The 13790-nt window shown below is 41.2% G+C and overlaps 1 protein-coding gene across 4 annotated transcripts in view; it reads left to right on the top strand.

Moving 5' to 3' along the window:
• Nucleotides 1-11286, top strand: part of LOC139533706 (connector enhancer of kinase suppressor of ras 2-like) — a 58879-nt gene extending 47593 nt beyond the window's left edge. For all 4 annotated transcript variants that reach the window (XM_071332038.1, XM_071332022.1, XM_071332014.1 and 1 more), the window contains 2 exons: nt 8053-8252; nt 8359-11286. In XM_071332038.1, the coding sequence (XP_071188139.1) occupies nt 8053-8252; nt 8359-8406 (248 nt within the window). In that variant the 3' untranslated portion in view covers nt 8407-11286. The remainder of the gene's footprint in view (nt 1-8052; nt 8253-8358) is intronic.
• The last annotated feature ends 2504 nt before the right edge of the window (nt 11287-13790 follow it).

The raw sequence follows: 13790 nt of genomic DNA, 5'->3' as shown, positions 1-13790 counted from the left end.
TCATCCTGGCAGCCCAACCCCCTCCTCGATGTCTTACAGGCACAGGCACACACACACGCACAATGAAAAACACATATGGCGACCTTTCACACAAGCATAGTAGTAATCATAGGGTAGTCATATACCAGTATGTAAACGTAAGATGAGAATAAGATAAAGGGGATGGGCAGAGAGATAATATAAGGTAAGAAGAGAGAGAGAGACGCACCACTGTCTGATGATTGACCTGGATGACTTCATCGCCTGCGTGGATTTTCTTACAGCGGTCAGCCAGAGACTTATGGAGAGGAAGACACATCACACAGCTATAAAAACTGATTGGCCTGATGCTGTTCACTGTCATTAATGGGATTCACTGTGACACAGCCATGAGTGACACTTCTCCGTCTGTATCATAGGAAAATGATCTACATGCCAAATGGCTTCATAGCCCTGACTGAGCATGTTGAAGATATACTCACTCCCTCTGTAGTTCCAGTGATGACATGCAGGCCGTCATATGTCGATTTGATGTACATGCCCTATAGAGCGACAGAGAGAGGTAGCTTACAGCCATATCCTGACAAGTTCACACATCCATATACAGTACATAACAAACACAAACACAGAAATTAATTCAGTTTAAAAGATACATATAACACCTCCATAAATCCATATCGTAAATATTCAATCGGACGCTGTCATGTGTAGAGGCAAGCAGACAAATGTACTTAAATGTTCAAGCCTGCCCTAAGATAACAAATAGACACACATACACACACACAAATGCATGCGTGTTTGTGTTTTTTGGGGGGGAGGGGGGTGAGGAAGAATCCTTTCAGCCCATGTTAATGTTGAATTTTGAAGAGGACAAAGAAACATGCCTAAGGGGACTTTTTATCTGTCCTAATTTCTCTACTGCTCTCTCTGTAGACTATATCTAACACAAAACATGCAGCAAACACTGCATGATACACTTCAAGAGGCACAGATTTACAACTGACCCCCGAATCACACAGCACGTCTCACAAATGCACAACATAGTATGACAACCACCAGACACAAAACCTTTGTGTCTGTTTGAGTCCACAAAGCTTGCCAGATAACTTAACATAAGATAAGAGCTATGTGACAATAGCACCATAAGAGGGCAGTATACAGTGCATCCGGGAAAATATTCAGACCTCTTCACTTTTTCCACATTGTTACGTTACAGCCTTATTCTAAAATGTATTTAATCGTTTTTTTCTCATCAATCTACACACAATACCCCATAATGACGAAGCAAAAACTGAAATACTACATTTACATAAGTATTCAGATCCTTTACTCAGTACTTTGTTGAAGCACCTTTGGCAGCGATTACAGCCTCGAGTCTTCTTGGGTATGACGCTACAAGCTTGGTACACCTGTCTTTTGGGAGTTTCTCCCATTCTTCTCTGCAGATCCTCTCAAGCTCTGTCAGATTGGATGGGGAGTGTTGCTGCACAGCTATTTTCAGGTCTCTCCAGAGATGGTGGCTCCAGAGTTCCTCTGTGGAGATGGGAGAACCTTCCAGAAGGACAACCATCTCTGCAGCACTCCACCAATCGGGCCATTAAGGTAGAGTGGCCAGACGGAAGCCACTCTTTTTATTTTTTTATTTATCCTTTATTTAACTAGGCAAGTCAGTTATGAACAAATTCTTATTTACAATGACGGCCTACCAAAAGCAAAAATGCCTCCTGCGGGGACCGGTGCTGGGATTAAAAATATTTAAAAAAAAATATATATATATAGGACAAAACACACATCACGACAAGAGACAACACAACACTACATAAAGAGAGACCTAAGAGGAAAAACATAGCATGGCAGCAACACATGACAACACAGCATGGTAGCAACACAACATGACAACAACATGGCAGCAGCACAAAACATGGTACAAACATTATTGGGCACAAACAACAGCACAAAGGGCAAGAAGGTAGAGACAACAATACATCACGCAAAGCAGCACACCTGTCAGTAAGAGTGTCCATGATTGAGTCTTTGAATGAAGAGATTGAGATAAAACTGTCCAGTTTGAGTGTTTGTTGCAGCTCGTTCCAGTCGCTAGCTGCAGCGAACTGAAAGGACGAGCGACCCAGGGATGTGTGTGCTTTGTGGACCTTTAACAGAATGTGACTGGCAGAACGGGCGTTGTATGTGGAGGATGAGGGCTGCAGTAGACATCTGAGATAGCAGGGAGTGAGGCCTAAGAGGGTTTTATAAATAAGCATCAACCAGTGGGTCTTGCGACGGGTATACAGAGATGACCAGTTTACAGAAGAGTGATGTGTCCTATAAGGAGCATTGGTGGCAAATCTGATGGCTGAATGGTAAAGAACGTCCAGCCGCTCGAGAGCACCCTTACCTGCCGATCTATAAATTACTTCTCCGTAATCTAGCATGGGTAGGATGGTCATCTCAGTCAGGGTTAGTTTGGTAGCTGGGGTGAAAGAGGAGCGATTACAATAGAGGAAACCAAGTCTAGATGTAACTTTAGCCTGCAGCTTTGATATGTGCTGAGAGAAGGATAGTGTACCATCTAGCCATACTCCCAAGTACTTGTATGAGGTGACTACCTCAAGCTCTAAACCCTCAGAGGTAGTAATCACACCTGTGGGGAGAGGGGCATTCTTCTTCTTCTTCCTTTGTTTCGGAGGTGTTCAGAACAAGGTTAGGGGCAGAGAAAACTTGTTGAACACTAAGAAAGCTTTGTTGTAAAGCGTTTAACACAACATCCGTTGAAGGGCAGAGCTGAGTATAAGACTGTATCATCTGCATATAAATGAATGAGAGAGCTTCCTACTGCCTGAGCTATGTTGTTGATGTAAATTGAGAAGAGCGTGGGGCCTAGGATCAAGCCTTGGGGTACACCCTTGGTGACAGGCAGTGTCTGAGACAGCAGATGTTCTGACTTTATACACTGCACTCTTTGAGAGAGGTAGTTAGCAAACCAGGCCAAAGACCCCTCAGAGACACCAATACTCCTTAGCCGGCACACAAGAATGGAATGGTCTACTGCAGTGGTTCCCAACCTTTTTATAGTCCTGTACCTCTTCAAACATTCAATCTCCAGCTGCGTACCCCCTCTAGCACCAGGGTCAGCGCTCTCTCAAATGTAGTTTTTTGCCATCATTGTAAGCCTGCCACACACACACACACACACACACACACACACACACACACACACACACACACACACACACACACACACACACACACACACACACACACACACACACACACACACACACACACACACACACTATACGATGCATTTATTAAACATAAGAATGAGTGTGAGTTTTTGTCACAACCTGGCTTGTGGGAAGTGACAAAGAGCTCTTATAGGACCAGGGCACAAATACTAATATAATAATAATCAATACTTTTGCTCTCTATTTAGCCATCTTGTATATAAAACCTTATTTGTTCATCAAAAATTATGTATAACTCACCACCGGTTAATGAGAAGGATGTGCTTGAAAGGATGCACATAACTCTGCAATGTTGGGTTGTATTGGAGAGAGTCTCAGTCTTAAATCATTTTCCACACACAGTCTGTGCCTGTATCTAGTGAGGGCCGAGAATCCACTCTCACATAGGTACGTGGTTGAAAAGGGCTTGATCAGTGTCTTAACAGCGCGATTTGCCAAGGCAAGAAACTCTGAGCGCAGCCCTATCCAGAAATCTGGCAGTGGCTTCTGATTTAAATTAAAATTTCACAGAACCGCTTGTTGCAATTTCGATGAGGCTGTCTTGTTCAGATATCGGTAAATGGACTGGAGACAGGGCATGAAAGGGATAACGGATCCAGTTGTTTGTGTCGTCTGTTTCGGGAAAGTACCTGCGTTATTGCGCAACCAGCTCACTCAGGTGCTTCGCTATATCACATTTGACATTGTCCGTAAGCTTAAGTTAATTTGCACACAAAAAAATCATACAATGAGGGAAATACCTGTGTGTTGTCCTTGTTAATGCAGACAGAAAAGAGCTCCGACTTCTTAATCATAGCCTCAATTTTGTCCCGCACATTGAATATAGTTTCGGAGAGTCCCTGTAATCCTAGATTCAGATCATTCAGGCGAGAAAAAACATCACCCAGATAGGCCAGTCGTGTGAGAAACTCGTCATCATGCAAGCGGTCAGACAAGTGAATATTAGGGTCAGTAAAGAAAACTTTAAGCTCGTCTCTCAATTTAAAAAAACGTGTCAATACTTTGCCCCTTGATAACCAGCACACTTCTGTATGTTGTAAAAGCGTTATGGTCGCTGCCCATATCATTGCATAATGCAGAAAATACACGAGAGTTTTTAGGGGCTTTGCATTAACAAAGTTAACCATTTTCACTATCGTGTCCAAAACATCTTTCAAGCTGTCAGGCATTCCCTTGGCAGCAAGAGCCTCTCGGTGGATGCTGCAGTGTACCTAAGCGGTGTCGAGAGCAACTGCTTGCACGCGTGTTACCACTCCACTATGTCTCCCTGTCATGGCTTTTGCGCCATCTGTACAGATACCAACACATCTTGACCACCAAAGTCCAATTGATGTCACAAAGCTGTCCAGTCCTTTCCAGTCCTCTCATGTTGTGCTGGTTTCTAGTGGTTTGCAGAAGAGGATGTCTTCCTTAATTGACCCCCCATAAACGTAACGGACATATACCAGAAGCTGTGCCAGGCCTGCCACGTCTGTTGACTCATCCAGCTGTAATGCATATAATTCACTGGCTTGTATGCGAAGCAGTAATTGTTCCAAAACATCTCCTGCCATGTCACTGATGCGTCGTGAAACAGTGTTGTTTGATGAAGGCATTGTCTGTATAGTTTTTGACCTTTTCCTCCAGAATTGTCCCAGCCATATCTGCGGCAGCAGGAAGAATTAAATCCTCCACAATAGTATGGGTCTTGCCTGTCCTAGCCACTCGGTAGCTCACCATATAAGACACTTCTAGCCTTCTTATAAATGGTATCTGTTGCTTTTATACATGTCTTACTACTCAAAAGTCATCTTTATTCTCGCTCAAAAAACTCCCATGGCTTATTTTTCAAATTGTCATGTTTCTATTCTAAATGTCTGCGCAAGAGTGAAGGTTTCCCGCGAGAGAGTAACGGTTAATGTTAATTATTAGACTAGGCTACCTGTATTTGACATTATGTTATTTCGCTGAACACTAGATGGTTTCATTTTATTTTTGGCAGTGAAACGAGGCAACTCAGGTGAGAAAAAAACCTCACCCAAAAGAATAGCCTCATTGGAAAATATAAATATATTGTTTGAAAATGTGAAGATTTTTATTTATTTTTATAAATAATAATAATAACTTTTTATGTGAATCAAATTTTTATTTGGCGTACCCCCGATGGCATTGCTCGTACCCCTGGAAGTTTGGGAATACCTGGTCTACCGTATCAAAAGCTTTGGCCAAGTCGATAAAAATAACAGCACAACATTGCTTAGAATCAAGTGCAATGGTGACATCATTGAGGACTTTAACATTGCGGTGACACATCCATAACCTGAGTGGAAACCAGATTGCATACCAGAGAGAATAAAATAGACATCAAGAAAGCCAGTCAGTTGATTATTGACAAGTGTTTCCAACACTTTTGATAAACAGGGCAAAATAGAAATAGGCCTGTAACAATTAGGATCAGCTTGATCTCCCCTTTAAATAAAGGACGAACCGTGGCTGCCTTCCAAGCAATGGGAACCTCCCCAGAGAGAAGAGACAGGTTAAAAAGGTCAGAGATAGGCTTGGCGATTATAGGGCCAGCAACCTTAAAGAAGAAAGGGTCTAAACCATCTGACCCAGATGTTTTTCGGGGGTCAAGTTTAACTTCTTATGGGCAGGTGGGATGGTAGCGTCCCACCTGGCCAACATCCGGTGAAATTGCTGAGTGCGAAATTCAAACTACAGTATTATAAATATTTAGCTTTCATAAGATCACAAGTGTAATACATCAAAATAAAGCTTAACTTCTTGTTAATCCAGCCGCAGTGTCAGATTTCAAAAAGGCTTTACGGCGAAAGCAAACCATGCGATTATCTGAGGACAGCGCCTCGCATACAAACACATGAAAAACATATTTCAACAAGGCAGGTGCGACACGAAAGTCCGAAATAAAATGCCGATATAAAATGCTGAATAATAGCGATATAAAAAATGCCATGCCTTTGATGATCTTCTTCTGTTGGCACTCCAAAAGGTCCCAGTTACATCACAAATGGTCCTTTTGTTCGATAATGTCCTTCTTTATATCCATAAAAACTCAGTTTTGCTGGTGCGCTTCAGTCAACAATCCACCCTGTTTCCCTCCATCAAAATGCATACAAAATTAAACCCAAACGTTACTTATAAACTTTTCCAAACAAGTCAAACAACGTTTATAATCAAACCTTAGGTACCCTAATACGCAAATAAATGCTAAAATTTAAGACGGAGAATCGTTATTGTCTTTTCCCGGAGAAAAATACCAAAGAACGCGCTCTCTTCCACTCGCTTGGAAACACTACAGCCAAAATGGGAGCCACCTAGAAAAACTACAATTTCTGGCCAATTTTTCCAAAAACCAGCCTGAAACTCTTTCTAAAGACTGTTGACATCTAGTGGAAGCCCTAGGAACTGCAATATGGGAGGTTTTCACCTCATTAAAAATGACAGCCATTGTAAACAGTTGTAGGCTGATTTTCTTTGGGGGGGGTGGTTTGTCCTCGGGTTTTCGCCTGCCATATCAGTTCTGTTATACTCACAGACATTATTGTAACAGTTTTAGAAACTTTAGAGTGTTTTCTATCCACATCTACCAATGATATGCATATCCTAGCTTCTGGGCCTGAGTAACAGGCAGTTTACTTTGGGCAAGCTTTTCATCCGGACATCAAAATACTGCCCCCCTACCCAAGAGAGGTTAAGGAGCTCCTTTAGCACCTCGGACTCAGTGACTGCCTGCAGGGAGAAACTTTGTCGTGGAGTAGGGAAAAAAGATGGAGGAGCATCGGGGCTAGTTGTATTAGAAGGGGTGGGAGATGAGGAAATGTAAAAGGCACATGACAGCACGCTTGAAGATAGCCATAATGAAACCAAGATTGAACTCTTTAGCCTGAATGCCAAGCGTCATGTCTGGAGGAAAAAAGGCACCGCTCATCACCTGGCCAATACAATCCCTACGGTGAAGCATGGTGGTGGCAGCATCATGCTGTCGGGAAGTCTTTCAGCGGCAGGGAATAGGATACTAGTCAAGATCGAGGGAAAGATGAACGGAGCAAAGTACAGAGAGATCCTTGATGAAAACCTGCTCCAGAGCACTTAGGACTTCAGACTGGGGCGAAGTTTCGCCTTCCAACAGGACAGTGAGCCTTAGTACACAGCCAAGACAACGCAGTGGCTTCGGAACAAGTCTCAGAATGTCCATGAGTGGGCCAGCCAGAGCCCGGACTTGAACCCGATTTAACATCTCTGGAGAGACCTGAAAATAATGAAAATTGTGCAGCGACGATCCCCATCCAACCTTACAGAGCCTGAGAGTCTCTGCAGAGAATGGGAGAAACTCCCCAAATACAGGTGTGTCAAGCTTGTAGCATCAAACCCAAGAAGATTTGAAGCTGTAATCGCTGCCAAAGGTTCTTCAACAAAGTACTGAGTAAAGGTTCTGAATACTTGTGTAAATGTGATATTTCAGTTTTTTATTTGTAATAAATTTGCAAACATTTCAAAAAAACATTTTTTGCTTTGTAATTACAGGGTATTGTGTATATTTTGATGAGGGGAAAAAACAATTTAATCAATTTTAGAATAAACCTGTAACGTATCAAAATGTGGAAAAAGTGAAGGGGTCTGAATACTTTCCGAATGCACTGTATGTAAAGGATAGCATGGGAAATTCCACAGTAGCAGCCTACTGTGTGTGTGTTGCCTGCCCTTGAGGAAGTGCAATGCTGTGCTGAGATCTAGATTCACATGTATGTTGTTGTTGTTGTTGTTTATGTGGTGCAAAATAAAACAGCAGATGAATGACACGTATGGTGAATTTGCTTGTCCTCAGGCTGTGAGCGAGAGGGACGTCCTCAGGCTGACTCTTTGGGGGACCTGTACCGGGCCCTGGAGAGGGCCAACCTGTCCTCCATAGGCGATCACCGGCCCTCCTCCCGTCTGGAGTACAAACGCTCCTTCGTCCGCCGCGTCAATGACCCACTGCTCAGTGAAAAGCTCCACCGTCTCCGCATCCTACAGAGTGCTCTGAAGGTATGACAGGACCTATAGAATATAGTGTATGTACAGTGTGTGTACTGTGTTTGTAGTGTATACAGTGTATTACCTCTTAAATCGTACTCTTCTCTCCTCCCGACAGAATGTCCCTCTTCAGGACTCTGAACCATCGTTGGGTTTTTTAGGATAGCCTATGTGGAACAGACCATGGACACAGCAGCGCCATTACAGTCACCCCATACATACTGCCAAGGGACGTGCCCTTACTGCCCTACCCCAGACATCCCCTCATCCCTGGAAGACAACCATAACAACCAGTGTTACACCCCTCCTCTCTTTCTCTCTCTCTTTCTCTCTCTCTCACACACTCACTCAATCTCACTCTCTCTGCATGCCCACATCTGCTTCTAATGACCTTACCTCATGCAAAATAGTTTGTTCAGTGAGCAAAATAACCATAACATATTAAATAGATGGGATGACTAATTATCCAAGTTTGCATCATAAAATGCGTGCAATGCATGTTCACACTATTTACTTAAACTCTGGTTCCATAATAGTCTTCTTCTCATTGACATTGTTAATCCTTTGACGCGTACAATCACATATTTTTGTGATCATTGTTGAGTGGTCCCTGCAGCGTGCAATCTCAAATACGTGATTGGAACACTAGTAACGTATGATGCAACAAACGCGTCTAAACACAATTGTTGTCTGAACAGCATCTAAATATTTTTGTTGTACTAATAGAAAATAAAGGTCTTAAACTTTATTCCTCAATTTTATATTTGATTGTAAAAGATAAATGCAAACTTCATCACACGGAACACATCCACGGAACACAGAACACATCCACAGCCAAACTCATTCCATAAACCAGTCTAAATAACAGCTTGCGCTGACAAAAAATACAACTGAAGTTAGCGACCTAACAGCTAGACTAGTTTACAATGTACCACATCTCTGGTGAACACGAGACTAACGTAATGTTGTTTAGAAAAGAAATGCATGTCAGCTATGCTAACAGCAGCTCAACTCTTTATGATGGCAGCCATATTGGTTTACGTTTGACAAGCGAAAACTCTCTAATCCCAGAATGCTATTCACTATAAAACGCAAATAAACAAAATCAAAGATTGCTGCGCTTATTGCCTGAAAAATATTAACTTCTTACGGCTGAGATCCCGTTAACGGGATCGATATGACAACAGCCAGTGAAAGTGCAGGGCGCCAAATTCAAAACAACAGAAATCTCATTATTCAAATTCCTCAGACATACAAGTATGTTACACCATTTTAAAGATACACTTCTTGTTAACTTCTTATGGCTGCATCCGGCTAACGGGATCGATATCACAACAGCCAGTGAAAGTGCAGGGCGCCAAATTCAAACAACAAATCTCATAATTAAAATTCCTCAAACATACATGTGTCTTATATCTTTTTAAAGGTAATCTTGTTGTTAATCCCACCAAAGTGTCCGATTTCAAATATGCTTTTCGGCGAAAGCACTACAAACGATTATGTTAGGTCACCACCAAACCACAATGAGCACAGCCATTTTTCCAGCGAAATATAGCAGTCACAAAAAGCAGAAATAGAGATAAAATTAATCACTAACCTTTGATGATCTTCATCAGATGACACTCATAGGACTTCATGTTACACAATACATGCATGTTTTGTTTGATAAAGTTCATATTTATATAAACAAATCTGAGTTTACATTGGCGCGTTACATTCACTAGTTCCAAAAACATCAAGTGATTTTGCATAGCCACATCATTTCAACAGAAATACTCATCATAAATGTAGATGATAATACAAGTTATACACATGGAATTATAGATATACCTCTCCTTAATGCAACCGCTGTGTCAGATTTCAAAAAGACTTTACGGAAAAAGCAAATCATGCAATAATCTGAGACGGCGCTCAGAACAATAGCCAAATTAGTCGCCATGTTGGAGTCAACAGAAACCAGAAAATACATGATAAATGTTTCCTTAGCTTTGATGAACTTCATCAGAATGCAGTCCTAGGAATCCCAGGTCCACAATAAATGCTTGATTTGTTCGATAATGTCCGTTATTTATGTCCAATTAGCTACTTTGGATAGCGCGTTTGGTAAACAATTCCAAAGTCACAAAGCGCGTCCACTATAACGTTACGAAATGTCCAAAAGTTCCATAACAGTCAGTAGAAACATGTCAAACGATGTACTGAATCAATCTTTAGAATGTTAACATACATCTTGAATAACGTTCCAACCGGAGAATTAGATTGACTTCAGTTGAGCGATGGAACGGAGCTGCCTATCACGTGAACGCGCGTGGTCAAAGCATGGTCAGCTCGTGGCAGTGGTGACTAATTCCTGTCTCCTTCGGCCCCCCTTCACATTAGAGTCATCAGTTATATTGACTGTTGACATCTAGTGGAAGCCGTAGGAAGTGAAAACTCATCAATATCTCGCTGTGATTTCAATGAGAGCTTGGTTGAAAATCTGCCACCTCAGAAAAAATCCAAACAGGAAGTGGAACTTCTCAGGTTTTTGCCTGCCATATGAGTTCTGTTATACTCACAGACATAATTCAAACAGTTTTTAGAAACTTCAGAGTGTTTTCTATACAATAATAATAATAATATGCAAATATTAGCAACTATGACTGAGGAGCAGGCCGTTTACTCTGGGCACCTCTGTGCACCTTTCATCCAAGCTACTCAATACTGCCCCTGCAGCCAAAATAAATTAATCCCACCACAGTGTCCGATTTCAAATAGGCTTTTCGGCCAAAGCACCACAAACGACTATGTTAGGTCAGAGCCAAGTCACAGAAAAACACAGCCATTTTTCCAGCCAAAGAGTGGAGTCACAAAAAGCAGAAATATAGATAAAATTAATCACTAACCTTTGATGATCTTCATCAGATGACACTCATAGGACTTCATGTTACACAATACATGTATGTTTTGTTCGGTAAAGTTCATATTTATATCCAAAAACCTCAGTTTACATTGGCGCCATGTTCAGAAATGCCTCCAAAATATGCTGAGAAATTGCAGAGAGCCACATCAAATAACAGAAATACTCATCATAAACTTTGATGAAAGATACATGTTTTACATAGAATTAAAGATACACTTGTTCTTAATGCAACCGCTGTGTCAGATTTCAAAAAACTTTACGGAAAAAGCACACCATGCTATAATCTGAGTACAGCGCTTAGAGCCCAAATAAGCCATAAAGATATCCACCATTTTTTGGAGTCAACAGAAGTCAGAAATAGCATTATAAATATTCACTTACCTTTGACGATCTTCATCAGAATGCACTCCCAGGAATCCCAGTTCCACAATAAATGTTTGTTTTGTTCAATATAGTCCATCATTTATGTCCAAATACCTTCATTTTGTTTCGCGCGTTCAGTCCAGTAATCCACTTTCATGACACACTGGACAGACGAAAAGTCAAACAATTCCATTACAGTAGGTAGAAACATGTCAAACGATGTATAGAATCAATCTTTAGGATGTTTTTAACATAGATCTTCAATAATGTTTCAACCGGAGAATTCCTTTGTCTTCAGAAATGCGATGGAAAGCAGGTCGCTCTCACGTGACCGCGCATGTTCAGCTCGTGCCAGACACCTGACTCAAAGAGCTCTCCTTCCCTCATTCCTCACAGTAGAAGCATCAAACAAGGTTCTAAAGACTGTTGACATCTATTGGAAGCCGTATGAAGTGCAAAATGACCAATATCCCACTGTATATTGGATAGGCAAACCTACAAACCTCAGATTTCCCACTTCCTGGTTGGATTGTTTCTCAGGTTTTTGCCTGCCATATGAGTTCCGTTATACTCACAGACATCATTCAAACAGTTTTAGAAACTTCAGAGTGTTTTCTATCCAAATCTACTAACAATATGCATATCTTAGCCTCTGAGCCTGAGTAGCAGGCAGTTTACTCTGGGCACCTTTTCATCCAAGCTACTCAATACTGCCACCCAGCCATAAGAAGTTTTAACTTAGTTTAGCCACTTTTCAGCATATTACAAATTGTTGATGTACTTGTTACAGTGTATACAAGAACTGGAGCACATGACTTGACAAGTCGTTAACCGTTTTTGACAAATCACAAAGCAAATAAAGGTTTTTACCTCACAGATCATCACATTAATACAAGCCTACTGCCTAGCCTAACCATAGTCCAAAACCTAAACAGGGATGAAACCATTTTAGGGGGGTTTGTGGGGGGGTTTCTTTCATTTGTGGGGGGTTTTCAAATCCATTGAGGGTAGAAATGGGGGAAGGTATCTTGTGGGGATATGATGCAGGAAATACTACTATGATGGGGGATTTATCAATAAATGGGGGGCAAACACAAGAAGGTTATACGCTAAATAAAAGTAAACCCCCTGGAAAGAGGGATCGGAGCTGGTAACCCTGAGGTACCAAAGTTACAATCTGATGCCGCATTCAAGACAACTGGGAACTCAGGAAAAAGTTTTGAACGGTCATCCAATTCGGAATTCCAACTCGGGAACTCGGGCCTCTAGAAAGAGCTCCAACTTTCTGACCCAAAGATCATTGATGTCATGATTTTACCTCGTATTTTTCAGAGTTCACAGTTGTCTTGAAAGCATCATAAGTCAGTCGAGTTGTGATAACATCTTTGGTCTGACAGACGCTAACGTGAAAAACAAAATGTTCACAAACATGGCGCCACACATAGCCGGCAAATAGCTTAGCATTAGCACATCATAATCAGTATTTTACACGCATCAAATGTGTCCATTACAATCTATGCAAGAATCGGAATGCATTATTTGTCACCAGACCTTGAAAACATGTTAATAAAAGAGTAAATACATTATGATCCATACAAATATCTGGATCGTGATGTGTGTTTTGTCCTATATTTTTATTACTTTTTAATTTATTTTTAATCCCAGCCCCCGTCCCCGCAGTAGTCCTTTTGCCTTTTGGTAGGCTGTCATTGTAAATAAGAATTTGTTCTTAACCTTTCTAGCCCCGGGGTTCCGCTAGCGGAACCCCCCCCACATTCCACTGAAAAGGCAGCGTGCGAAATTCAAAAAATATTTTTTTTTAATATTTAACTTTCACACATTAACAAGTCCAATACAGCAAATGAAAGATAAACATCTTGTGAATCCAGCCAACATGTCCGATTTTTTAAAATGTTTTACAGCGAAAACACCACCTATATTTATGTTAGCTCACCACCAAATACAAAAAAGCACAGACATTTCTTTCACAGCACAGGTAGCTTGCACAAAACCCCCAAATAGAGATAGAATTAGTCACTAACCAAGAAACAACTTCATCAGATGACAGTCTTATAACATGTTATACAATAAATCTATGTTTTGTTCGAAAAATGTGCATATTTCAGGTATAAATCATAGTTTTACATTGCAGCTACAATCACAAATAGCACCGAAGCAGCAAGAATAACTACAGAGAGCAACGTGAAATACCTAAATACTCATCATAAAACATTTATGAAAAATACATGGTGTACAGCAAATGAAAGATAAACATCTTGTGAATC

This window comes from Salvelinus alpinus, chromosome 1 (assembly GCF_045679555.1).
Source record: "Salvelinus alpinus chromosome 1, SLU_Salpinus.1, whole genome shotgun sequence".
NCBI classification, from domain to species: Eukaryota; Metazoa; Chordata; class Actinopteri; order Salmoniformes; family Salmonidae; genus Salvelinus; species Salvelinus alpinus.
This window is presented reverse-complemented; position numbering and strand designations above follow the sequence as displayed.